The sequence below is a fragment of the Simochromis diagramma genome, unplaced genomic scaffold, assembly GCF_900408965.1.
Source record: "Simochromis diagramma unplaced genomic scaffold, fSimDia1.1 OVJJ01000176.1, whole genome shotgun sequence".
Taxonomy (NCBI): domain Eukaryota; kingdom Metazoa; phylum Chordata; class Actinopteri; order Cichliformes; family Cichlidae; genus Simochromis; species Simochromis diagramma.
Window position 1 is genome coordinate 1,901,263 of NW_024386892.1, and position 25,757 is coordinate 1,927,019.

At 41.4% G+C, this 25,757-nt stretch overlaps 2 protein-coding genes across 8 annotated transcripts in view; one reads left to right on the top strand and one right to left on the bottom strand.

Annotated features, from left to right (window-relative positions):
• Positions 1–741: 741 nt before the first annotated feature.
• eno4 (enolase 4) overlaps positions 742–25,757 on the top strand; it is a 38,547-nt gene continuing 13,531 nt past the window's right edge. Inside the window, exons 1-5 of one of the 2 annotated variants that reach the window (XM_040033857.1) lie at positions 742–1,208; positions 5,245–5,373; positions 10,942–11,099; positions 11,543–11,658; positions 16,055–16,221. In XM_040033857.1, coding sequence (XP_039889791.1) covers positions 1,041–1,208; positions 5,245–5,373; positions 10,942–11,099; positions 11,543–11,658; positions 16,055–16,221 — 738 coding nt within the window. In that variant the 5' untranslated portion in view covers positions 742–1,040. Of the gene's footprint in view, positions 1,209–5,244; positions 5,374–10,915; positions 11,100–11,542; positions 11,659–16,054; positions 16,222–25,757 lie in introns of those variants that run through there. The other variant, XM_040033858.1, reaches the window with a different exon arrangement.
• On the bottom strand, positions 16,665–25,749 carry LOC120734829. Of its 6 annotated transcripts, XM_040033855.1 has the most exons (5): positions 20,380–21,088; positions 18,842–19,864; positions 18,444–18,599; positions 18,053–18,145; positions 16,665–17,619 (listed from the first exon to the last, which is right to left on the bottom strand). In XM_040033855.1, the coding sequence occupies exons 1-5, from the start codon at positions 20,380–20,382 to the stop codon at positions 17,296–17,298; spliced, it is 1,599 nt and encodes a 532-aa protein (XP_039889789.1). In that variant the 5' UTR covers positions 20,383–21,088; the 3' UTR covers positions 16,665–17,295. The 6 variants fall into 6 exon arrangements, 5 of the variants coding, with proteins under 5 accessions (XP_039889789.1, XP_039889790.1, XP_039889788.1 ...); XM_040033856.1 differs by lacking the exon at positions 20,380–21,088 and having other exon boundaries at positions 18,842–19,923; XR_005696122.1 differs by lacking the exons at positions 16,665–17,619; positions 18,053–18,145; positions 18,444–18,599 and adding an exon at positions 24,392–25,359 and having other exon boundaries at positions 19,751–19,864; positions 20,380–20,850; positions 20,970–23,066.

Here is a 25,757-nt window from a genome sequence, read left to right on the forward strand (position 1 = left end):
GTCAAACTTGGTGTGATAATGTTTTGTCATCGATTGTGTATCAAACAGGCCACACACAAAAAAATTATTCAACATGTTTGCTCTGAAAGACACACGTTTGTTTTCCTTACCCTCAACCAAATACCAAACAACAACAGTCACCTCAAGTCACTGTATATAATAAAATAAAACCCCTATAGTAATAATAATAATAATAATAATAATAGTAATGATAATAATAATAATAATAACAATAATAATAATAATGAAAATAATAATAATAATAATAATAATAATAATAATGATGAAAATAATAATAATAATAATAATGAAAATAATAATAATAATAATAATAATAATGATAATAATAATAATAATAATAATAATAATAATAATAATAATAATAATAATGATAATAATAATAATAATAATAATAATAATAATAATAATAATAATAATGATAATAATAATAATAATAATAATAATAATAATAATAATAATAATAATAATAGATTAGCCCGTCATGGAATTAGGGACTTGAGGTGAGTGTTGTTGTGATTTTGCACTCCATCAATAAAACTGAAAAATTTAAATTGACACTTGAAAATCTCCCAAATCACGTTTGTATTTGTCAGAGTCAGTTTACCACAAATACACAGAAAGATTACAGATATTGAACTACACAGATTTGTAAATTGTTCTGGTCTCACGCTGAAACAGACTGGACAGCATCTGTAACCTGTGTGACTGTGGTGTGTAAGGCATGATAACACAATATTAGTGTACAGCTGTATATTGTTACAGTGGGGAACACAAAGTAATCAGTCATTAACTAATTGATGAGGGGTCGTTACAGCCATCCCCGGTCTGCAGGAACGCGACGAGCTCACACAGATAAACACTGTCACGGGGAAATATCTCCAAGTTTAATCCACGCTAACCGGCTATTCCGTCTAACTGAAAGAAATGCAAAAACCTGGCCTGCCGTTGTCACGTGAACACAACGTTTCTATGGTAACAAAAACCACAAACCGTGCAGAGACAGCTGAGAGGCTCGAAAAATGTCTCACCGAGCGTTTAGTAAACGTGTTTGCGAAGACAAGCGCGACTTTGACGAAATGAAAAACGCCGCCGCGGAGTTTTATCGAGTGAGCAGAGTCCCCCAGGACATGGAGCGAGCTCTACACCAGCTCTTCCTCCACCGGCCCGCAGACCTGCACGGGTACCTGGTAGGACTGTGAGCCTCTTTCTGTCCCTGTGATGTTACAAAACAAACAAACAGAAGGTTGTTTGAAGTGTATTTGTTGTTCTTCTGTTGAAGGTATTTCCTGTTTGTAAGCACATATGAGGTGCTGTTTGTCACAGCAGCGTGACGGGGTGTCACAGTCATCACAACGAGCAAACAAAACGACTGTACATAAAAGATAGCCCCAGCCACCTGACGTCACCTGTTGGTTTCAGACATCGCCTTCCTGTCACGCATGAATCAGTTAGTTCTTAGTGACGTTTGAGTGACTGTTTCAGTAAACACACTGATTCAGAAAGTTGGATTTTTAACACTATGTTGAAACGTTTTGTCACTGGTGGGAATCATGTTGACTAATCCAAGTCAGTACTCTTCCCACTATTGGGAAGCAGACAGCACACAGCTATGTTAACTGGCTGCTCGTTGGCCAGGTGAAGCAGCTATGCCCTTAACTCCAGTAGCCTCTAAGACGAAAGAAGAAATATCGCTCTTAGAGGCCCGATCTGGTTTTGTACCAGGCTTCAAATACCAATAACACGAAGGTGTTTTTCAGGTTGTAAAATTTGCCATTTGAACATGGGAGTCTATTGACCCACCTTTTGATTCAGCCTACCCATTAACAGTGTTGGTCAAGTTACTTGAAAAAAGTAATCAGTAACTAATTACTGATTACTTCCCCAAAAAAGTAATCCCGTTACTTTACTGATTACTTATTTTCAAAAGTAATTAATTACTTAGTTACTTAGTTACTTTTTAAAAACACGATTTACAACCTGAAGAGGTGATAAAGCGATAGATCTTTCAGCCCAATTCTACTTTTTCTACATAATCCATCATACAAAATGTAATCAAATGGAAAAGTCTCTTTTTAAAACTTGTTTTATTAGTTTTAATCTTTTAACTTTATGCATCAAGCAAAAGTTTAATTATATGCAACATTCTCTGACTGGAAGAAATTAGTTTAACATTTAAACCTATTTTCTGCACATTCCAGCACATAAAATAAAATATTTTTTGTGTTTACACTCAGTCTTTCGAATAGATGCAAGTAAAACACAGCAGAAAATAAATAAAGTCAAAGACTCAGCGGTCCTGTTGCTCTATTTTCACCTGTAAAGCAGGAGTGGGGCAGGCGGAGGTTTACCCTGGTGCAGGTGTGCCGCAGTCAGTGGAAGAATCCGCGAGTTTCTCTGTGAGTTTCCCATTACGTCGTAGCTACTTGGTGCTTGTTTGGAAGTTTAGGGGTTTTTTTCGCTGTAAAAAGAAGTTTTCTTCCCACGCACGATGGACGCTAATGTTTTTGTCACTTTTTATGGAATCAAACTCAAAGTAAGGTCAGTACTTCCACGCTTTAAACGCTGCACGCTCATACTCTCTCCCGCACTCGATATATGATCCATTGTTGATCTGCACACAGCTGTTGTCACTAACGGCGCACTCGCTTACGTCACTGTCGTGAGACATTCTCGCAAAAAATCACGGTTTTAGTAACGCAGTAACGCAGCGTTCCTACGGGAAAGTAACGGTAATCTAATTACCGTTTTTGCAATAGTAATCCCTTACTTTACTCGTTACTTGAAAAAAAGTAATCAGATTACAGTAACGAGTTAACGCGTTACTGCCCATCTCTGCCCATTAATATTAACATCCACTGGTGACACTCTGGTGTCATGCCGCTCAGTTGTGCACCACGCAATTTTTCTTTTTTTTTTTTTTTTTTTTTTTTCTTCTTTTTAAATGACATCAGAAACAGCAGTATGCGACATTACGTGATGGCAGAGCTTCAGTTCATCCTTTGTCATTTTTTTTTTTTTTTTTTTTTTTTTTTAATAAATAGGACAGGGGGAATGAATGAGAGAAAGAGGGGGAGAGAAAGAAAGAAAACCAAAGGGGAGAAGAGACGGTGAGAAGGGGGGGGAAGAGAGAGAGAAAAAAACAAAAAAACAAAAAAAAAACTCCTGGGTCACCTGTATGGAGAAAAAAAAAACAAACAAAAAAAAAACAAACAGAGGAGACAGCAAACACGCAAGCTACCACGCAATTTTTCTAATTTTGCAAATATACTTGGTGATGCAACTCCTGCAACCAGGTGAGGCCTCGAGTGTACAGTCGATGTATTTTTACTGCCTTTTAAAGGATACATCAGTGCAGAAGCTCAGAGATTTTCCACACGCAAAGGTGCTGCAGCTTGCAGCAAATTATGTTTACTCGTCTTTACTTAACAAACCTAGTCCTCTAAAGAAAACCCCGTGAGCTATAAGATGAACTTGGGACTTACAAGTTATGCTAACTAGATTATGTTGAATACACAGTAATTAATTGGCTAGCTCCTGGCTAACAAGTGCCCCTTAATGTTAAATTAAATGCAGTGTATGCAGCCTTAGTTTTGCAAACTTAGAAGATGTCAGTGTGTATTGGCTGGTTTCTTTTATTGCAATATTGACATTATGTGTTGAAAGGCAGAAATCTCAGTGTTTATTGTAGTGTAAGGTTAACATGAAAACAGACACTAGTACTCAAGTGTCCAAAGGCTTCTTTGTTGCTCTGATGAGATTATAGTTGTTCTTTCACTACTTTCAAGGTATATTGAGTGGAACATGATGTGATTTTGTAAATCATGTTCAGTGTAAGAGAAAGGACGGTCAGCCTGGGTACAGCCTTAGCCCGTGACAACTCATCGAGCACGTTTGATGCGGTCATTGTGAAAACACTTCATTTTTCCGTGTCATGACGGTTTTAAACTATACATGTATATCTCACAGTTGGGTGTATTAATATTTCAGCACCAACAAATGAACAATGACAAGGACTCATTAATCTCTACAAGAGTCTGATTCGTGGTGGCCAGCATGCTGGAAACCACATCGCACACCTGAAAGAACCAAAGTGGAAACACAACAAACATTATGAGCACAAATATAGTTTGGAATGACAGCGTTAGCCCGTTTCCTCTGCTGCTTTCGTGCTGTTAGATCTCAAAGGCCTGTAAGAGCACGTCCTGTCATAAATGTTAATTGGATATCAAGATTCTTTATTCGTCACATGCATAGTTATACAAGTATAACACGCAGTGAAATGTAACCTGACACGCTGCTCGACTTGTGCAAAAGGGGGGGAGAGAGGAAGAGCATTATATATTATATGCATTAGGTGAATGTGCAGTAGTAGCATGTATGCAGCAAGCAGGTGAATTCTGTACATTAAGTGAATTAAATAAGAGTAGACAATCTGAACATTTTACAAAATAGACAATATGAACATATTTAAAATTTAAAAAGAATTTGAAAGGTGCATTGTGCCGGTGATGACTGTGCCACCGGCACATGACAGAATTAACAGAATTAATAAGGTTACTGCAAACACTCCAAGGTTTATTCAGTGCTCTGCTGTGGAGCACTAAGCTTTACGAACGAGGTCAAAGATTGTGACGGTGATATCTGCAGTCGCCTCTGTCAGCTTTGGTAATTTTTTAAGAACTTCCAAGTTGTCAGACGTTTTTGTGCTGTTGGCTTTGAAGGGCATGTAGACCACCACAGTGTGTAGATCAAGCTGAAGTCACTGAAGCCTCAGTGTATTCATAAGAAAACACATGTAAATATTCATTATCACCTCACAGTTAATCTTCCCAAACAAAACATCAGTGTATGATAACGAGCAGTTACAAACAGTCTGCTGTTTTTGCCTGCTAATATTAGTAATGTGGCTTCATGTGCGTTCTTGCACATATTTGTAGGCACACTGTGCATATCTGGTTCTGTAAAAAAATGGCTACATGATGTATTTTGTGTGCAAGCACTTCCTTGGCTGTGAGAGTGGCCACTGGTCAGCACACGTCGCTGCTGCTTTTACAGGTGAATTTAAAATGTAAATAAAATGTGTTTTTAATGTTTTCTACACATGTTGTGTTTACTCTGTAACTACTGAACCATGCTATCATTGATGGTAAGGAGGAAACAGAATTGGTTAAATAGCGTCACTCAGATACTGCGAGGTGTTTTTAACCATAACCATCCCTTCAGGCGGATTACTTTGCAAACCTCGCGGCACCACCGAGAATCAGCAGAGTGACGGGACGGCAGGTTTACGATGCCAGAGGACGACTTTCTGTTGAGGCAGAGGTCTACTGTGTTGTTCACAACAAGGAAAAGGTAAAAGTCATTTGTCTCATTGTGGCCTTTAACTGAACTCAGAGCTTTCTTATGTGACTGTGGCTGAATGTGATATGGATGAGTTTGGAGAACAAGCCAAAGGGTTGAAGAACATGTTGTTCATTAGTGCAGGAGCAGGTTTGTTTGGCTATGACGTACGACCTTAAATCAGCTCTCAGTTTAGTGAAGGATAAAATGACCTTACCCTCAGCCAGGCTGTCACCCTGCCAGGTGGCCCTGCACTGATAACTCGATAACAAGGCGCCTTGGAATTTTGAAATTCATACCACAGAGGCATCGCTTAGAAAAGTTTCAATTTTAGTCGCCTCGACTGTCAGAGGTCAAGTTTTCCAAAAATCTTGTAACTGCGATAACTGAAGAAGGAAGTCACGTAGGATTTTCAAACAGGAATCTACTAAATGTCTGAGGGGTCGCACTCGTGGCCACCAGCGTTTTCATACATATGAGTTTACCTGGTTTGAGTTTTGCACGTCTCTTGCACTGTCTGTTCTGTCTGGTGTTGCACTGTCTTTGTTTTGGTTTTTGCCATTTTGCACACTTGCACTTGTGCATTGTGATCGATGATCAGCAATGACGGCGATATCCTACTAGATGTACGAGCCAGGATCAACGCAGCGTGGATGAAATGGCGCCAAGTCACCGGCGTCCTGTGTGACCGAAGAATGCCCAATCGCCTCAAGTCAAAGATCTACAAGAGTGTAGTGCGCCCCGTTGCCCTCTATGGATCCGAGTGCTGGCCAGCCTCAAAGCACGAACAAGCCCTTCACACGATGGAAATGTGGATGCTGCGATGGTGCCTAGGCCTGACACGATGGGACCACGTCATGAACACCGACGTTAGAAAGAGGATGGGAATCGCGCCAATCACAGATAAGATGCAAGAAGCGAGGCTGCGGTGGTACGGACATGTGGTACGGAGCGATGAGAACTCAGTGGTGAGAACAGCACTGCGGCTCAGCCCCCAAGGACGTCGACCTAGAGGCAGACCAAAGCGGAGATGGATGGACCGAATCAAGGACGACGTGAAGAAGATCGAAGCCGATCTGACCGACGCCCTTGACCGACCCAAGTGGGGACGACTTTGCAGAAAAGCGGACCCTGCAACCGAGCGGGAAAAACGCTAGGAGGAAGAAGAAGCACTTGTGCAGGCTGTCTGTCACATGTAGCACATGTAGCATGGTGTTGGAGTCACTGTGTGCCACTGCACATGGTTGGAATGACAATAAAGCCACTTGACTTGACCTAAGAGGAATTCATTGTGTGATAGTGCTGTAAAGTCTGACATTCATCTAAACTCCACTGGTACTGGTTAATACAGCAGTACATCTCAGTGTACCCGGTGCCCAAACAGTCACACTGAATGTTACCCACATGGCTAACCTGCATCTCCTCCTAATGAGGAGAAATGAAATGGTTGAAAGGATATGAACCCTAACACCATACTGCTGGAGGCAGCGCAGGTAGAGGTCATTGTGCAGGCGCAGCAATTTCTCCATAGGTATGATCACTCTGCACTCCAAGTATATGTTAGGAGAGCATTAATGAAATGTTAGGTTTTACTGAATAAATACAAATAAAACAGGAAACACTTTGGTTATTCCATATTAGAAAAAACAGAGTCAAATAAAAACAAATTTACAAAGTAACTGTTGTGCGTTGGATGCCAGGTTGTGCGCTGTGAACCAGTCCTACTGAAGAAATCCTTCACTCACGTGCTCGCGCCAGTGCTGCCCACCTCAGTAATTCTCTTCATTCCACCTGGTGTTTCTCTGCTCCACGTGGGCCTCCGGCTTCACTTGGGTGGTGCTGCACCCTGCTCAGCTCCCTGTCCCCAGACCTGGGGGCCTATTCTTGTCATCAAGCTTTGTATGCTTGTGCACTAACATAACCTTAGTCAGGAGGATTTTTTAATAATAATAACAATAAAGCATTTTATTTGAGGGCGCCTTTCAGAAACCCAAGGTAACCTTTCAAAAAACACAATTAATAAAAGGAACAATAGTCATAAAATACATAAAATAAGGTAAAATTACAAAACAGAGCGTGACAACAGATAAAATCAGCATTAAAGTGAATTGAGCTGTGTCTTAAATACGGAGAGGGAGTCAATATTTCTTAGTGCAGAAGGAAGAGAGCTCCAGAGCCGAGGAGCAGAGCGACTGAAAGCTCTGCTCCCCACAGTGATGAGGTGTGAGGATGAAACAGCAGATGATGATCTGAGAGGGCGGGAAACAGTGGTGATATGGAGCAGGTCACACAAATATGCAGGAGCAGATTTATGGATACACTTGTATGTAAGAAGTAAGATTTTAAAGTTTATCCTGGCTTCTACGGACAACCAGTGAAGCTGCTGAAGAACTGGGGTAATATCAGCACTTAACGGAGTGCAAGTTATGACCCGAGCTGCAGAATTTAGAAGAAGTTGGAGTTTATGAAGGGACCTTTTAGGGAGACCAAATAGAGGGAATTACAGTAATCAATACGGGACGTAATAAGACTATGGACAAGGATGGCAGCAGCATGGGGAGTAAGGAAGGGGCGGAGTCGGTGAATATTACGTAAGTGTAAGTAAGCAGACCGGGTTATGTAATTAATGTGAGACTGGAATAAAAGAGTATTATCAAGTAAGACACTCAAACTCTTAACCTGAGGGGAGGGAAGGGTGGGAGAATTTTCAACGTTAATGGAAAAGCTGTGGGATTTGGTTAAGATAGATGGTGTACCGACAAGTAAAACTTCAGTTTTATTACTGTTAAGTTTGAGAAAATTGGAGGAGAACCAGGATCTAATCTCAATAAGACAGTCTGAGAGGGAGGTAGGTGGGAGGGATGAACTGGGTTTAGAAGAAAGGTAGAGCTGGGTGTCATCGGCATAACAGTGAAAATTTATATTATATTTTCAGGATATATAACCAAGAGGAAGCATGTAAGTAATGAATAAAAGAGGCCCCAGTACTGAACCCTGGGGCACACCAGCAGACACAGGACAGGGAGTTGAAGACTGGGATTTAAATTGCATAAACTGAGTGCGGTCTGAGAGATAGGAGGTGAACCAGGTAAGGGGGGTGTGACTAATACCAATGGAAGCTCACCGGTTCAGGAGAATATTGTGAGAAATGGTATCAAACGCCGCACTAAGATCAAGAAGGATGAGGATGGATAGGAGACCAGAATCAGCTGCCATCAGAAGGTCATTGGTAATCCTTAACAGAGCAGTTTCTGTGCTATGATTGGGGCGGAAACCAGATTGAAATTGTTCATAGAGATTATGGTCATTGAGATGTAAGTGAAGCTGGGCGGCGACAACTTTTTCAAGAATGTTTGAAATAAAGGGGAGATTTGATATAGGGCGAAGATTATCAAAGTTATTGGGGTCTGCACCAGGCTTTTTGAGAGTTGGAATAACAGAAGCATTTTTCAGTGCTTCAGGAACAATCCCAGTGATCTGGGAGGAATGAATAATATTGGTTATGAGAGGAGCTAACGAGGGAAGACAGGCTTTAACTAACACAGTGGGGAGAGGGTCAAGGTGACAGGTGGATGACTTAGATGTTTTAATGAGATTAGATACGTCAGGTATGGAGGGAAGAGTAAAGCTTGAAAATAGGAAGACAGTGGGGGAACCAGGAAGTCTACTTCAGAGTCAGGAGCTCCTACAGAGTTAAGTTGACGGTGAATGTCTGAGATTTTACAAGTGAAAAAAGAGATGAGAGAGTTGCAAAAATCTGTCGTGCAAGAGAACAGCAGCGCCTTTTGCTAATCAGCCATATAGTTCATTTACATTTTACAGTGGGGCAAAAAAGTATTTAGTCAGCCACCGATTGTGCAAGTTCCCCCACCTAAAATGATGACAGAGGTCAGTAATTTGCACCAGAGGTACACTTCAACTGTGAGAGACAGAATGTGAAAGAAAAATCCATGAATCCACATGGTAGGATTTGTAAAGAATTTATTCGTAAATTAGGGTGGAAAATAAGTATTTGGTCAATAACAAAAATACAACTCAATACTTTGTAACATAACCTTTGTTGGCAATAACAGAGGTCAAACGTTTACTATAGGTCTTTACCAGGTTTGCACACACAGTAGCTGGTATTTTGGCCCATTCCTCCATGCAGATCTTCTCGAGAGCAGTGATGTTTTGGGGCTGTCGCCGAGCAACACGGACTTTCAACTCCCGCCACAGATTTTCTATGGGGTTGAGGTCTGGAGACTGGCTAGGCCACTCCAGGACTTTCAAATGCTTCTTACGGAGCCACTCCTTTGTTGCCCGGGCGGTGTGTTTTGGATCATTGTCATGTTGGAAGACCCAGCCTCGTTTCATCTTCAAAGTTCTCACTGATGGAAGGAGGTTTTGGCTCAAAATCTCACGATACATGGCCCCATTCATTCTGTCCTTAACACGGATCAGTCGTCCTGTCCCCTTGGCAGAAAAACAGCCCCATAGCATGATGTTTCCACCCCCATGCTTCACAGTAGGTATGGTGTTCTTGGGATGCAACTCAGTATTCTTCTTCCTCCAAACACGACGAGTTGAGTTTATACCAAAAAGTTCTACTTTGGTTTCATCTGACCACATGACATTCTCCCAACCCTCTGCTGTATCATCCATGTGCTCTCTGGCAAACTTCAGACGGGCCTGGACATGCACTGGCTTCAGCAGCGGAACACGTCTGGCACTGCGGGATTTGATTCCCTGCCGTTGTAGTGTGTTACTGATGGTGACCTTTGTTACTTTGGTCCCAGCTCTCTGCAGGTCATTCACCAGGTCCCCCCGTGTGGTTCTGGGATCTTTGCTCACCGTTCTCATGATCATTTTGACCCCACGGGATGAGATCTTGCGTGGAGCCCCAGATCGAGGGAGATTATCATTGGTCTTGTATGTCTTCCATTTTCTGATGATTGCTCCCACAGTTGATTTTTTCACACCAAGCTGCTTGCCTATTGTAGATTCACTCTTCCCAGTCTGGTGCAGGTCTACAATACTTTTCCTGGTGTCCTTCGAAAGCTCTTTGGTCTTGGCCATGGCGGAGTTTGGAGTCTGACTGTTTGAGGCTGTGGACAGGTGTCTTTTATACAGATGATGAGTTCAAACAGGTGCCATTCATACAGGTAACGAGTGGGGGACAGAAAAGCTTCTTACAGAAGACGTTACAGGTCTGTGAGAGCCAGAGATTTTCCATGTTTGAGGTGACCAAATACTTATTTTCCACCCTAATTTACGAATAAATTCTTTACAAATCCTACCATGTGGATTCATGGATTTTTTTTTTCACATTCTGTCTCTCACAGTTGAAGTGTACCTCTGGTGCAAATTACTGACCTCTGTCATCATTTTAAGTGGGGGAACTTGCACAATCGGTGGCTGACTAAATACTTTTTTGCCCCACTGTATATGTCACCTGACGACAGGAAAAGGTAGATGATGTCATTTCCTAGCACTTTACACTGAGAGGTAAATACCCTGCAACATAAGAACTTTTACCTTGTACTAGTAAATCATCTTTTTCACCCTTCTGAAGGAGTCCTTCATGTTTGTGGTGTGTAGAGCATGTCATCAGCTGCTGTTTCGAGCCACTTGGTCCCTGAGAGTCAAGAGAGGACTGAGCATGTGATGGCTGCTGTGCTGTGGATCAATGAGCCTCTGAACAGCATGCTGAAAGACCGAAATCCTTGTGACCAGTTACAAATCGACGATATACTCAGGTAGCACCTAATACTACTTATTAGTAGTACTTCATTAGTAGTATTTTTCAGTGCTATTTGTCACCTTAAGGAACACGTGTCATATCATGTTCAGTCACAAAAACCATTTAACACATTTGTCCTGAAGTGGCCACTGAAGCCAGGATCATGGACATGAACTGGGAGGTTCATGTCCAGGACCATGGACATGAACTGGGAGGTTCATGTCCAGGACCATGGACATGAACTGGGAGTCCAGGATCTGTAAGAAAAAGATCCTGGACTCCTGGACTCAGATTCACAGGTATCCTATGAATCTGTAAGAAACAGATTTGACTGCAGTCTACTGACATTCACGCTGTACTTCTCTTGCTCTTCTGAAAATCTTCCTTAGGAATCAGGATTGTTAGGGATTGTTACGCTGATTAAACCACATTTTTATTTGCTCATCTGAAATGATGTAGCACTTTCTTTAAGGACCGCTGTCTGGAGGAAAAAGAGGTCTGGGACAGGGAGAGGCCTGAGGTGATTCCCTCTTCATCTCCTCCACAGACTAAAGACAAGAAGATCATTAATAAAGGTGAGTGAGTGGTAAGTCCTGCCCTGAGCTTTCTGTCTTTAGTCATCAAATGTCATCAAATGTGCGGTGACTCCCAAACTAGGCGAGTGGCTCCAGCAGATCCTGGGAATAACATCGGAGATCTCTGTCCAGAAGAGCGCAGTCCTGGGAACAGCTAAGATACTGCGCAGGACCCTCAAGCGCCCAGGCCTCTGGTAGAGGAGCCGAGCTTGAAGGATAAAACCGCCCGGTGTTTTATTTTATAACACATAACCGACAAAAAGAGCTTTTAATTAGGGCTGGGGATCGTCAATCGTCGATTTCTATAATCGATTCAATTTTGACTCAGACAGAAATATCATAATTCTGATCATTGATCAGCACATATCCATACTTTATGTCTGTGTATAAAACAAAGCTGACACTGTGAGACTTCATCAGAGGTGTGAGCATCACAGCAGAGGCCTTTGTGTCAAAGTAACAGGATGAAACAGAAAAACATGCCGGAGATTTTCCTGGCCTGGCTTTTTATAGCAGGTCAGAAAACCATGAATCAACATGTGAACATTACCTGATGCTGCTGAAGTGAAGCAGAGTTATTAAGGTTTGATTACAGACACAGCTGAGCAATCATTTGTAAAAGTTTACACGTCTTTGCTGTTAAACAGCAGAAATCAGACTTTGTTGTCGGAGGTCATTTTTGAAAAAACACAACTGTGGCCAGCAGCGCTGCACACAGCAGCAGACTGGTGCGTAATGGCAATGAATAATGCAGAAAACAGAGGTTTGATGGTAAACTGGTCTCTCAATACTCTGAGAGAGAGAGCTGTGCAGGAAGTGAGGTTTTATGGTGGTGGAAGCAAAAAACAGCCAAAGTCAGAGGGAGTTCATGACGCTGTTTGTCAAACGTGAAGCGTAGTTTGAGCCTCTTTTGCTGCTGGTTCGGTGAATTTTGGTCAGAGTGATGAAACCTGCAGCTGTGACATGTCTGGTAAAATACGTTTATATTTAACAATCGATTCAGGATTTAATCAATCGATGTCGCTTTATTGAAACTAAATTCAAATTCAAATTCAAATTCAAATTTTATTTGTCACATACACAGTCATACACAGTACGATATGTAGTGAAATGCTTGGACAACTGCTCGTGACCTAAAGAAAACAAAAAAAGGAAAGGCTATGAATAAGATAGGAAATAAATATGAAAAATTAAAAAGAAAAATTAAAAAGGGTAAATTTAACTAGGAAGGAATAAAATATAAATTAAGGTTAAAAATGAAATAACTGTACAACACAAATTAGAATGAAGGGTAAATTTAACTGGGAAGAATAAGATAAAATATATAAATTAAAGTTGAAAATAAAATAACTGTACAACAAAAACACAATACACAATATAGAACTATATAAGAATGTATGAAGAAATCTAAATCTAAATAAATATATACACAATAACAGCAGCTGTACACGTATTAACCGGAAATGAAGAATATAGTGACCAGTGTTGTGCAAAAACAAAGTCCAGAAAGTCCAGTGTGTGTGTAAGAACTGTATGTGTGGGTCAGTACTGTGTGGTGGTGTGATTGAGAGACCGTATCGCCTGCGGGAAGAAGCTCCTCCTCAGTCTCTCTGTGTTGGTCTTCAGGGAGCGGAATCGCTTTCCTGACCTCAACAGAGAGAACAGTCTGTTGTTGGGATGGCTGAGGTCCTTCACGATCTTCCTGGCCTTGGTCCAGCACCGCCTGCTGTAGATTGAGTGCAGGTCAGGGAGCTCGGAGCGGATGGTGCGCTCAGCTGACCGCACGACCCTCTGTAGAGCTCGTCTGTCCTGCATGGTGCTGTTCCCGAACCAGGTTAAGATGTTTCCCGCCAGGATGCTCTCTATGGTGCACGAGTAAAAGTTCCTGAGCACCTTGGAGGGCAGTTGGAAGTCTCTCAAGCGTCTGAGGTGGTAGAGACGCTGTCGGGCCTTTTTCACCACGGTGTTGATGTGACAGGACCATGACAGGTCCTGCGTGATGTGAACTCCGAGGTATTTGAAGCTGTCCACTCTCTCCACTGGGCACTCGTTGATGACGGGGGTCTGGTAGTTCCTCTCCTGCTTAGTGCTGAAGTCCACTATCAGCTCCTTTGTCTTACTGCCGTTTAGAAGGAGGTTGTTCCTCTGGCACCAGTTCTCCAGATTCCTAATCTCCTTCAGGTAGGCCGTCTCGTTGTTATCAGAGATCAGGCCCACCACGACGGTGTCGTCAGCAAACTTGATGATGGTGGTGGAGCTGGTAGTGGCCACACAGTCATATGTGTACAAAGAGTACAGCAGGGGGCTCAGAACACACCCCTGGGGGGCTCCAGTGCTGAGAGTGGTGGAGGCTGAGACATGTCCGCCCATCCTTACTGCCTGTGGTCTGCCAGTTAGGAAGTTGGAGATCCACTGACACATAGATGAGCTGAGTCCCAGATGCTCCAGCTTGGTGGTGAGTGTGGAGGGAATTATGGTGTTAAATGCAGAGCTGTAGTCTATGAAGAGCATTTTAACATAATTCCCCCTTCTAGTGTCCAAGTGAGTGAGTGATGTGTGGAGGAGATGAGAGATGGCATCGTCTGTGGAACGATTTGGACGGTAAGCGAACTGTAGTGGGTCCAGTGTGTCTGGTAGTGAAGAAATGATGAAGTCTCTGACCAGGCGTTCAAAGCACTTCATCACTACTGAGGTGAGGGCTACAGGGCGATAGTCATTGAGAGAAGCAGGGTGGGGTTTCTTCGGGACAGGAACAATGATGGACTCTTTGAAGCATGTGGGGATCATCGACTGAGATAGAGAGATGTTGAATATCTCAGTGAACACAGGAGCTAGCTGGTATGCGCAGTCTCTTAGGATACGACCTGGGATGCCGTCTGGTCCTGCTGCTTTCCTGGTGTTCACTCTCTTGAAGGCTCTCCTTACTTCATGCTCGGAGATGACGAGCACGTTTCCGGTGCTGGCAGCATCTTCCTGTCTGCAGCCGTTAGCGCCGCTAACACTAGCATTGTTGGAGACCTTAGCTGCAGCCTCGAAGCGAGCATAGAAAGTGTTCAGCTCGTCTGCCAGAGTCACGGCCGCGTTCGTCATACCGGTTGTTGGTGCTTTATAGTCCGTTATTGTCCTTAGTCCCCGCCACAGGCTCCTAGAGTCACTCTGTTGGAGTTGTGACTCTAGTTTCCTCCCGTAGCGCTGCTTCGCCTCTTTCACCGCCCTCCGCACGTTATATGACGCGGCTTTGTACGGGTCCATGTCCCCCGTCATGAGTCCCGTGTTGTAGGCAGCGGTGCGGGATCTCAGAGCGTCGCGGATGGTTTTATCCACCCACGGCTTCTGGTTGGGAAACGTTGTGATAGTCTTTGTCTCCACGGTATCATCCGCTAGTTTCCCGATGAATCCCACAACCGCTTCCGTAAACACGTTGACGTCATCGTCGGAGCTGTTCCTGAACATGTCCCAGTCTGCGTCATCAAGTGCGTCCTGTAACGCGGCCACCGATTGGTCCGTCCAGCGCGCGACCTTCCTCTGAACCGGAACTTCCTGTTTCAGCCTTTGTTTGTATTTTGGCATGAGGAAAATGGCGGCGTGATCAGATTTGCCAAAATTGATTGGAATCGGAAAATTGATTTTTTAAACCCACTCCTACTTTGAATATTTTGACGTTGTTGTTATCCGATAGCTTTCCTTTCATTATTAGCTAGACTGGCACTCTTTATGAGGCAGTAAGCGAAAAGGTTTGATCGTGTTGTGTTTGCTGTTAGGAAAGGATACAAAGAGGCACCTGAAATGGATTGATTTTCATCCTGTTAATCGCTGCGATGTCTCCCTCCAGCTCTCGCTCTCTGCTCTTTCACAGCATTCAGTTTAATACAAAACTAATAATTCGTAATATCTCACACACAGTTTTTCTTCTTGTTTTGGCTGCTCCCTTTTTTGGTCACCACAAGGAATCATTTATCTTCATGTCATCCACCCTTTGCATTACCTCCTCCTGTCCTCCTTCAAACTTTGGCTGTGTGCTCAAGCTTTCTTTTAGTGTAAACAGGAGTTTGTGAGCGATCAGTAAAATCAAAGTTCTCGTAGTCCTGCACCTTTTGAGCCATCTTGAATCAATTCTGGGGTCTTATTTGGTCCAGTTTTTTGAAGCATTACCCTAAAATTAAAACTTTCAATGTTTTGGTCACTGTGTTATAAAAACTGTGTAAAATCACCACTGTGGTCAGATTAAAAACAAACTGTGAAAGAGTTCAAAACAAGACTGGAAGTTTTGCTTCTCTCACTGTTTCTTGCTCTTGTGGAGGTTCAGGTTCTTTCTCTGATTAATCTTAGGTTTTTTTCTCTGTTACAAGCCAGAAATATGCTCCAAACTCTTTTGGGATTTTTTATTATATTACAGGTAAAAAGAGCATCGTGGAAAAGCCATTTCCTGCAGTGGAACCACAAAAGCCAGTTCTACAGGGAAGCTTGGCTGTTGGCTCAGTGTCGCTGGCTGTGGCCAAAACTGGGGCACAGATACAGGGCATCCATCTGTACGAATACGTAGCAGCTCTGAGGAACCAGGAGGTTTGATAATGAAAACACATACTGGATATTCGACGCTGGAAACAACATATAACACTGAAAAAAGAAAATAGTTGAACCAACTTAATTGAATTATTTCAATTGGTAACACCAAATTTAATTAAGTTCTTTGAAATTAAGTTAATACATTAAATTAACACAACTGATTTAAGTTACATGTACTTAATAAATTAATTGTTGTCAAATAAACATTTTGCATTAATCCAACTTAAAATTAAGACATTTCAACTTAAAGTTTTCAGTTTTTCCAACCCAATAATTTGCATAACCCAAAAGTAAAATATTGCTCTTTGCTAACCTAATAATGTGGTTTAGTGTAAATTACTTTTTGTAGTGACTCTAAAATGAAATTTTAGTTTGTATAATAAAGCTTAAATCAAAATTTTAAGTTGGCTGAAAATATTTTTCAAAAATTCAAAATCCAATGTTTTTTTTTTTTTTTTTAAATGCTTTATTGTATAAATGTAATAAAGTATTACCTTTATGGCAACCAACACAGCTTTTGGTCAAATACATTACACATTTGTCCTTTTTGAAACACATATGCACAAAATGCAAGTAACGCTTAGTAGGACCACAAAGTTGTCAACAAAGTGTAAAGTGCAACACAGTATTACACAAATATCAATCTTAACACATACAGTGTCAACTATGAAAAAGTGCCCCAAGAGTATACAGAAACTACTCTTCAGCTATAGCCAATGAATAAATATCTGAACAGTGTAGCTGACCAATGGGGATGAAAAAATATAAACACTCCTTTAGAGTTTTAGAATGTCACAACAGTTTGTTGTATAACTGAGCACATCAAACCTGAAATTCAACCTTTCCCTTGAAACGAAGGCAAATATGTCTGAAAAAAAAAATAAAAATAAAAATAAAAATACCATACAAAGTATGTATAAAAGCACATTAAATTGGGGTTTGAGGTCTCTTGGAGCATAAAAAAGGCCCAACATCCAAAAGAGACTACATATTTTACATGCTATATGTCCAAACACAGTTGTTCCTTCGCATTATGGCACAAGGCCATTTGTCGGTCATTGTTCTGTGCCATTACTGGGAGCTTTGAAGTTTGATATACAGATTTTGGACTTTGGGGGACATCTTGTGCTGATCAAGCTGCATGAAGATTTTTTGGAGCACTTCAAAAGTGAAGCGAAAGGGTTTTGGATAAGCTAGGTTGAGTGCATAGATCAAACCTAGAAGCAGGGCACAAGCTGAGGCAACTGAAGTTAGTTCATGCAACACTTCCACACCCTCAATGACAATGCCAATGTCTTCAGGTGGCTCCTGCAGTCCCTCCCCCTCCTTCCGAATCACATACACTGCCATGGTGACCTCGTCCAGGTCCCTCTGAACATCATCTGCTCCACAGTCCTACAGAGGGGTACAAGACACAAACACAAATCATCATTAGCCTCACTTCTTACTGTGATTAAGTGTTTGGGTGATGTACCAATATGTGTTATGTGCTGGGCTATTTCTTGGCTGGGTGTCATCACACACCAGAAACAGCAGAGAGAGGTGTATCAATCTGACTCTAATCAAATTGTAAGCAAGAAAGATAAGATTTCCCAACATGTCAAACTATTCCTTTGAACTTGAATAATCAAGTAAGCCCGTCTTACTTAAAACAAAGTCAATCCAATATGTAATGTGTTGTTGCTGGGAATTACATAATGTCCAATATGGTCATGATAATAAATACATGTCAGCAATCCCACTATGGTTCACGTGTTATGTTTGTTCTAACAGTTAACTTTTTTTGTGTCCCTTTGACAAGATGTGCTGACAAACTGTTGAAACTTACAAGGTATTCCTTGATCAGGCCATCTGCATCTTCTCCCAGGAAGATGGTGAGGGCTTTCAGCACACATTCCCTCCGATGATTAATGTCCACAGTCTAGAACAACAAATGTTGATTAATTTTAAACTCTAAATTTCATAAGACAGACATCCTTACTCTTATTGCTTAACTTACATGTACTTTATTTAAAAACAGTAATTCACAAGCCCAGAGATTCATTACAGAAAGAAAAGGGGATGAGTTCAGTGGTGTATTTTTTGAGTCGCTAAAAACATTCATGCATATGAAAGCCATGATTAGCATTGGCCTGCCCATATTGTCTTTATGAAGGATTCAGATATATTTTGACAGCCCTCTTAGTTACGAAGCATCTTGTTTGATGGTACAGATTTACCTGGTCCAATGTGTCCAAGATGTTCGCAATCTTTTGGCGTGTTGCTCCTCCTTTGGCACGTATGACTTTGATCAGCTGACTTGAGTGCATGTCTAACTGGGCCATGAACTTCCACTCAAGAGGAACAGCCATGAGCCTCTGGAACTCTGTATTTATCTAAAAACAAAACACAAATGACAGTAGATATTGTATTATGGAACAAAATGCTGAAACTGATTGTATGCCAAAATGTCTATATCCCAAAAAGTATAACATATATGGAAATTCAAAATGTAAATTCTTTCATTAAGTTCAGTGTTATAAAATCTCAACCAAATCAAGTTATGACCGATTCATGAAAGTTAACTGCAATAAATCCTGAAGCATACAGACTTCGATCACTTCAGTTCCATTCTTACCTCTTTCTGTGTGAAGAGTGCAGGCCATCTGTCCTTCAGTTCCTGAATGCTTGGTTCTTGGTTTACCACCTCATGTCGTCTGTAGGCAAACGTGTTAGCCATTTTGTCTGCGATGACCCTTTCATTGTCCCTTATCCCGATCTCTGTCAGAAGTTCTAGTCTCACTTTTTCCATGCTGTCCAGAGTCTCACCAGTAGGAAAGGATGGATAAAAGTTAGCTTCAGAACGTTTTGGCTTCTTCACTTTTTTAGCAGGGAAAGCATCTGTAGTAGCTTTAGATTTCCGTGAGTTTACACACAGCTCTGGACACCCCTGTAATTTGAGCTGGGTCCTGTAGTTTGCCATTTTGTACTTCAGTCGTTGTTTCCAACCGTAGCAGCCATTGAATGATCCAGGTTCTTTCAAACATGGGTGCTTTTTGATAAGGGCCTCTGCAGCTGCGCAGAAATGTGCATCCTCTGGATAGGCCTTGTAACGGTAAATTTCTTCTGCAACTCTTTTCAGGATATCAGACAGCATTCGGGCGCTTAAAGTCAACATTTTTTGGCTCACACGGTACTCAGTATTCCCCCTCTCTAGCTGTAGCTCTGTGTCATATGAAAATTGGGGAATTGCAAAGTCTTCTGGCCACTGTTGTGTTCGAGATGACATAGATTCAGGGGATGAGAGGATAATTGTGTCATTTGATGCCACCGAAATACCGTCATCAGACTCAAATGAAAGAGACAGAGATGAAGTGGACTGATCGGCACTGATCAAAGGCGGATTTGTTTGCTGGTGGATCACTTTGATTGTCCCCAAATTCCGAAGTTCGGTGGTAGAATTCAGATTAAAGAAGTCGTTGCCAAAGTCTTGGTCCATGTATTGCAGTCTGAAGTTACCTTTTAACCCAAAGGTAGTCTTTATCGTGCTGAGAAGGTCTTCAAGTGACTCTGGGATGCCATTTGGAAGAGTCAGCTTTTCAATGTTGTTCTCTCCTAAAATCACCTTCAGTCTTGCAGGTGTTGAACCAGCCATGGTGGTCTGAGAACAAAGCACAAGCACAGTTAGTGAGGATCAACATGTAAACCACTTACATTTCCAATTAGGAGAATTTAATGTCAAACTAAAGGAAAAGAGAGAAGGCAAAGAGAGGAGGAAAGGGGAGGAGAAAATGAAGAGGAGAGGTGGAGATCAGCTGAGGCAGCGAGGAGAGAAGGCAAACCGAAGAGGAGAAGAGAGATGGCGAGAATATGGGAGACATTGAAGAGAAGAGAGAAGGAGAGGAGGTGAGGAGAATATAGGAGACAACAAGGAGAGGAAAGAAGAAAAAGAGAAGAGAAGCAGAAGGGGGGAGAGCATAGGATTAGCATTCACTGACTGGAATCCAGCAACCTGCATTAAAAAAATGACATAACTGATGAATTGCCAATGACATCATCACACCACTTTGGCTTGCAGTATAAAATAAATATGTTCTGAGAACACATTAGTATTGTATGGGTCTGGGTTTTGTTTTCCCACTTAAGAAAATACTTTATCATATTTTGAGGCCTCACCATTTAAACATGGACATATCTTTTCAAGGTGACAAGACGCATTCCTCTAATTTTGTAGTCTGCCAGTGGGTAGGTATCATGCAGTTCTTGTGGCTCAACAAGTTCCACTTCTTTGCTTGGTGATGTTTTGAGATCATAAGCTCTGTAGTGTTCCATATACCATCCGCTAAGCTTTTTCAGAATGAAGATTAGTTTGTCCTGCAGTATCACCATTTGGATGATTTCACCAAACTCTGGCAGTCCTCCCAGTGAGCCGTGGATCAAGATCATCCCACACTTGTAGATTATTCCATTATATGCTACACTTTTAGCCAAGCACACATTGTCCATATCTGGAGACTTCTGTCTCAGTGCATTTGAGATGTCCTTGTTAAGAACATCAATGTGAACAGTGGAAACATCTGTTACTTCCAGTGGGGGTTTGGCAAAGCTAATTGCATGCAAATGATATGCAATCTGATACTGATGTCTCTGTGAAAGGGAAAGAAGTACATTTTTGAAGCATCTGATGTTCCTTGCAACTCTTTTAAAAAAACTATGCTTTGCTTCGAATCGCATAGTCCATAGTGCAACCAGTGGCCCAAACTTACGGATCAAGTATGGATAATGTTCCAAGTAGTGGTGCTTTGGTTTAAGATTAACATCTGGGAAAACCTCTTGAAACTTGATTCTGTGCTCGGAGATCTTAAAACCAAGATATGCAATGGAGTCCTCAGTATGAACAGGACTGACAACAAGATCAACAATGTCCTTCAAGTCTGTTAAGATGTGCCAAGCAGGCTCCTCACAGGGTACACTCTGCCCAACGAACAAAGGCAAAAATCTGATAAGACTCCAGTTCTCGTGTGCATTCCCTCCTACACTTTTTTTGGATGCAAAACTGAGAGCCACAGGATGAGGTCGATTTGTTTTGTCAGCCCACTTAAAGTTGAAAGATGATATTGCTTCATTCAATGTACATAATGTGAAATACTTTTTTTTGATTAACAAATTGAGGCAAAGCGCAAGTTCAAAAGGAACAATTCCCTCAAAAAGATCATGTACAACATCAGGTGGAAACCCAGTGGTAACATCAAAATGTGAGAGGTGCTTTGACAAAATACACTTTGATTTCACACCATAATAACTGGGCCATTTGTTTTCCTCAATAATTCGTAAATGATCTGCATGAATGTCTTTTGTTCTTAAAGTAAAGACTTCACTTCTGACTTCAATAGTCTGGAACTCTGATGTTTCTGCAGTGCAAAATCTACATACATATGTCCCTGAGAAATTTTCAAAGAATCCAGCAATACTGTGTGCACCAAGGTTGTCGGCAACAACACACTGAACAGTGCCTTTTACTGTTCTGCCCAACTTTGACAGAAATATCCCACTCTGTTCCAAAATGACAAGATCATTAATTACAGGTTTTAACACTTTCTCATACCCATAGCACTTCAGATCATTACTTTTGATTAAAGCAGCCAAATAGATTGAGGTTAAAGCAGAATTACAGCCTGGTGGCAAATTACCCAAAACCCAGTACAATCCACAAATTTTATGTTTCCTCCGTGATGTACCAAGGGGATTACATATTTCGAATTCATCAATGTATAATATCAATGAAATGCTTTCCTGCTTGGACAACAGTCCATTTTCATGGAAGAAGTCACCATCGAAGATAGTTTTGTAGTGCACAGAAGTTTTTTGAGGCTGATTATCTACAATATTCAAATTAACAGCCTGATCCAAGATTGTCTGGCAGTCAAGAATATGCTGCAAAGACTTTAAAATTGAAATATATTGGAATGACTTGTTATTTTTTCGGTCAAGTATATATTCCACTGGTTCCACTACTTTAAAGTGGCTCTTATAGTATGCTTTTCGTCTCCAAGGACTGGAAAGTGGACCTTTATCTCCAATTGCTTTTTTTACAGGGTTTGTCTCACAGAGTACACTGGCTAGCTTTTCAACAACTGACTGGTCAAATTGGCATCCGTTGTCTTGTAATACTTGGCTAATAGTCTTTTGGGTAATCGCCACAGAAACAGAACCAATCAAATAGTTTAACTCCTGCAAAAGCTCATCTACAGCTGCATTAGACACAAGAAAGATGTGTTCCAACTTAAGGAGCACTGAAGCAATTTTAAGCTCAATATCCTTCTCTAAGTTTTCAGAATACCCATTGTCAAAAGCAGAATTTAAATTTACATCACTCTCTATAATTTCCACATCTGAAATATCACTGGCAACACTGGCACAAGATTCATCAACAGAACTTATTCCAGGCTTAAATGTGTTCACTGTACCAGAGTGTTTTCTGTATTTATGACTTTTGAAGTTCTCATAGACATTGGTTTTATATTCACAGTTTTGGAACACACATGTTACAGTCTCCTTATTTTTAAGATGCTGATAGATATGTTGAAAATATTCTCTTTCTGTGGAGAGTTGATTATGGCCACAAATATGGCAAGTGAATGTGGACGCAGCTTTGGAGACTGCTTGTTGGGCAGGGTGATTTCTTGATAGATGGCTCAGTAGGGCGTTCCAAGTCTTGAACCTACATGCACAATTTAAATAAGTGCATGGATATGAGTGGCCTCGTCCGTAATGCCTATGAATCAGTTTGTAGTGTTTGAGCAATTCAGATCTTTTTGTTAATGTTGTCCCACAGTCCTTGCATCTCCACATGAAGCATAGCACTGGAGAAACAAAGAGACACACTTTACTGGGTGTATATAAATAATTTGAGAAAACACAGAGGGAGAGTTGGGCAATATTACAATGGTGATATGAGACTAGATCTCATCTCAGCTTTTTGCCACATTGCCCAACACAAAGCGAATCATTTAAACACAAAATGTATTCATCAAATGTAGCCAGCCCTCTCTAATTAGATTTTAAAGGGATAAGTTCAAAACAAAAGTTTAAAAACAAAACCCTAATGCCCATAGGTACATTTTTTTTTTGCAATTGTTTTATATATAAAGCCGATTCCTGTTCAGTGTAAAACTGAATTAAGTTTAAATGAGCAGTATTGGGAAGGTTACTTTTAAAATGTATTCCATTACAGATTACAGAATACATGCCCCAAAATGTATTTTGTAACGTATTCCGTTACATTACTCAATGAGAGTAACGTATTCTGAATACTTCGGATTACTTAATATATTATCATGCTGTTTACAACTACATGAATGTGATTTATTACTATTACTGAAGGTCCGCGGCTCCGAACAGTAGTAAAGGAACCTCTGGCTAATACGTGGGTTCCGTGTCGGGCTCGTAGCCGAAAATAGCTTTACTTTGTTGTCTAGGCCAACTTTGCTAGCGAGAGACAGAGAGAGGCGTTGAAAGGCTGCTCCAACAGAACTTATTGTTTCGGAGGAAAACACGAACACGGTGTACAGTCGAGTCTTAATAGCTTACTTACAACTGGGCTCGTCAGGCACTCTTCTTGGCTGCAGTGGTTATTATTATATTTACATGCTTCCAGCTCCCGTTTCTGCTTGATGATAACTCGTACTTTTCCACTCTCCCTTTTCTCCCTCCTCGCGCTCACAGACCCATAACGTGTATGGCAGTCCATTCTCCCTGCAGCACGGACTACACTACCCATGAGGCTACATTCTTTAGGGCTATGTCTGTAACACTCTACCTTTTAGCTTAGCACAACAACAACAACAACAACAAAAAGGTGCTCTCTCACCCAGGAAACACAGTCGCAAAGAGAGCACGTCACCCTGTAACCATGGTAACCGTAACGCTGCAGCCTGGAACAACAGAACGCAGCTGTCAAACAAAACCCAAACAGTCCTGACCCGCGACAATATGAAACAGGAAAGTACCGCAGTGTAATCCATTTATTTCAACAAAGTAAATGTACTCTAAATACCACCTTTTTAAACGGTAACTGTAACGGAATACAGTTACTCATATTTTGTATTTTAAATACGTAACGGCGGTACATGTATTCCGTTACTCCCCAACACTGTAAATGAGACATTACTATTTTGAACTTGCATACCTTTGTTGTTGATGAAGTGAAAATACGCAAGTTCACAGGTAAAACGAGCTGCCTGGCACGCCTCCACACAGGAATGCCCCTCTTGAAGTAGTCACTGAGCTGAGAAGAAGTTAGGTCAGAAGGTGGCGATGGGGCATCACATTGGACACCAAGCCAAAGGTTGTGGCACTGTTCAGGGTTCCAACCAGAGGTGATGTAATCTTTCTGCCATCAGCAGACACCCCTCTGGAGAGGTTGACAGGAAGGAAAGGAAGCGCTACCCAAAGTCCTAAAGATTAAAGATATGTTCGAGTTAGTCTGTCGATCTTTCATCATGTTTACAGTGTTCATCTGCATCTATGTACTTATATATGTATTCAGACACAGACCAGAAGTGTGCTAGGTCTACAAGAAATCTGATGGCTGTATTTTCTGTGTTCAATAGCGTAATACTTTCTTCTATGATTTCTAATTTTGATTTTCTGCCGCACACCATCTCCCTCTCACACGGCTGATCCGTGCGTGTACGAGCGCCGCACGCACCCTTTCTCCTCGCCTTCTTAACGTCATGTACATTGAAAGCAATGCAAGCGGCAGTAAATGCATGCTTCCTGGAGCCACCACAGCTAAACTTTACCTCCTACATCACCCGTGGCCGTGACCGCATGAACTATTCGCGCCGACAGGCATACTGCGAACAACCACTCGTGTATAAATGCGCGCGCCCGAAGTAACGTAGTCTGAAGAGAACCGCGGTCCAGCTTGCCGCTATAATGTGCTAATGCTAATGAATAACTAACAGTAAGCCAACACCGACACACTGCATGAATACACAACTTTAAGCTAGCATTACGATATTAAAACAAGAGAGTACCGCCGGCAAACTACTAACTTAACCTACATGTCCAAGCACAAACTACCAACAGGTCTGACATTTCGCTAATGTTAGCAGGGCTGAATGATAGCGGTTTGGTCAGGTCAATTTACTAAACACTTAGTATTCTACATTTGACTTACCTTCAAGGACTATGGAAAAAGTAATATCTTCGTTACCTTATTGACCAAATTGTTCACGAGGTCCTGCCTGCAGCCAAGTGCCTCTCAAATTGTTGTTCTCAACCGCAGGTAGAAAATTCTGGAGAAGGCGGAGACGTCATGACATCAGACGCACTGCGTCACGAGAAACCTAATTGATGCAGGTTGACTCTAATGAGAATAGCAGGTTACATGTGTACTGAGGGAACAACACGTAATAACAAGTTGATATACTCCACAAATTTAGACTGGCTCCACTAAAGCAGAAATCTTAATGAAACTGACTCTTAACTTTACGTAACTTCAACTACTGCTGAAATACACTTTTTAGAGTGAATAATGTTATTCGTTT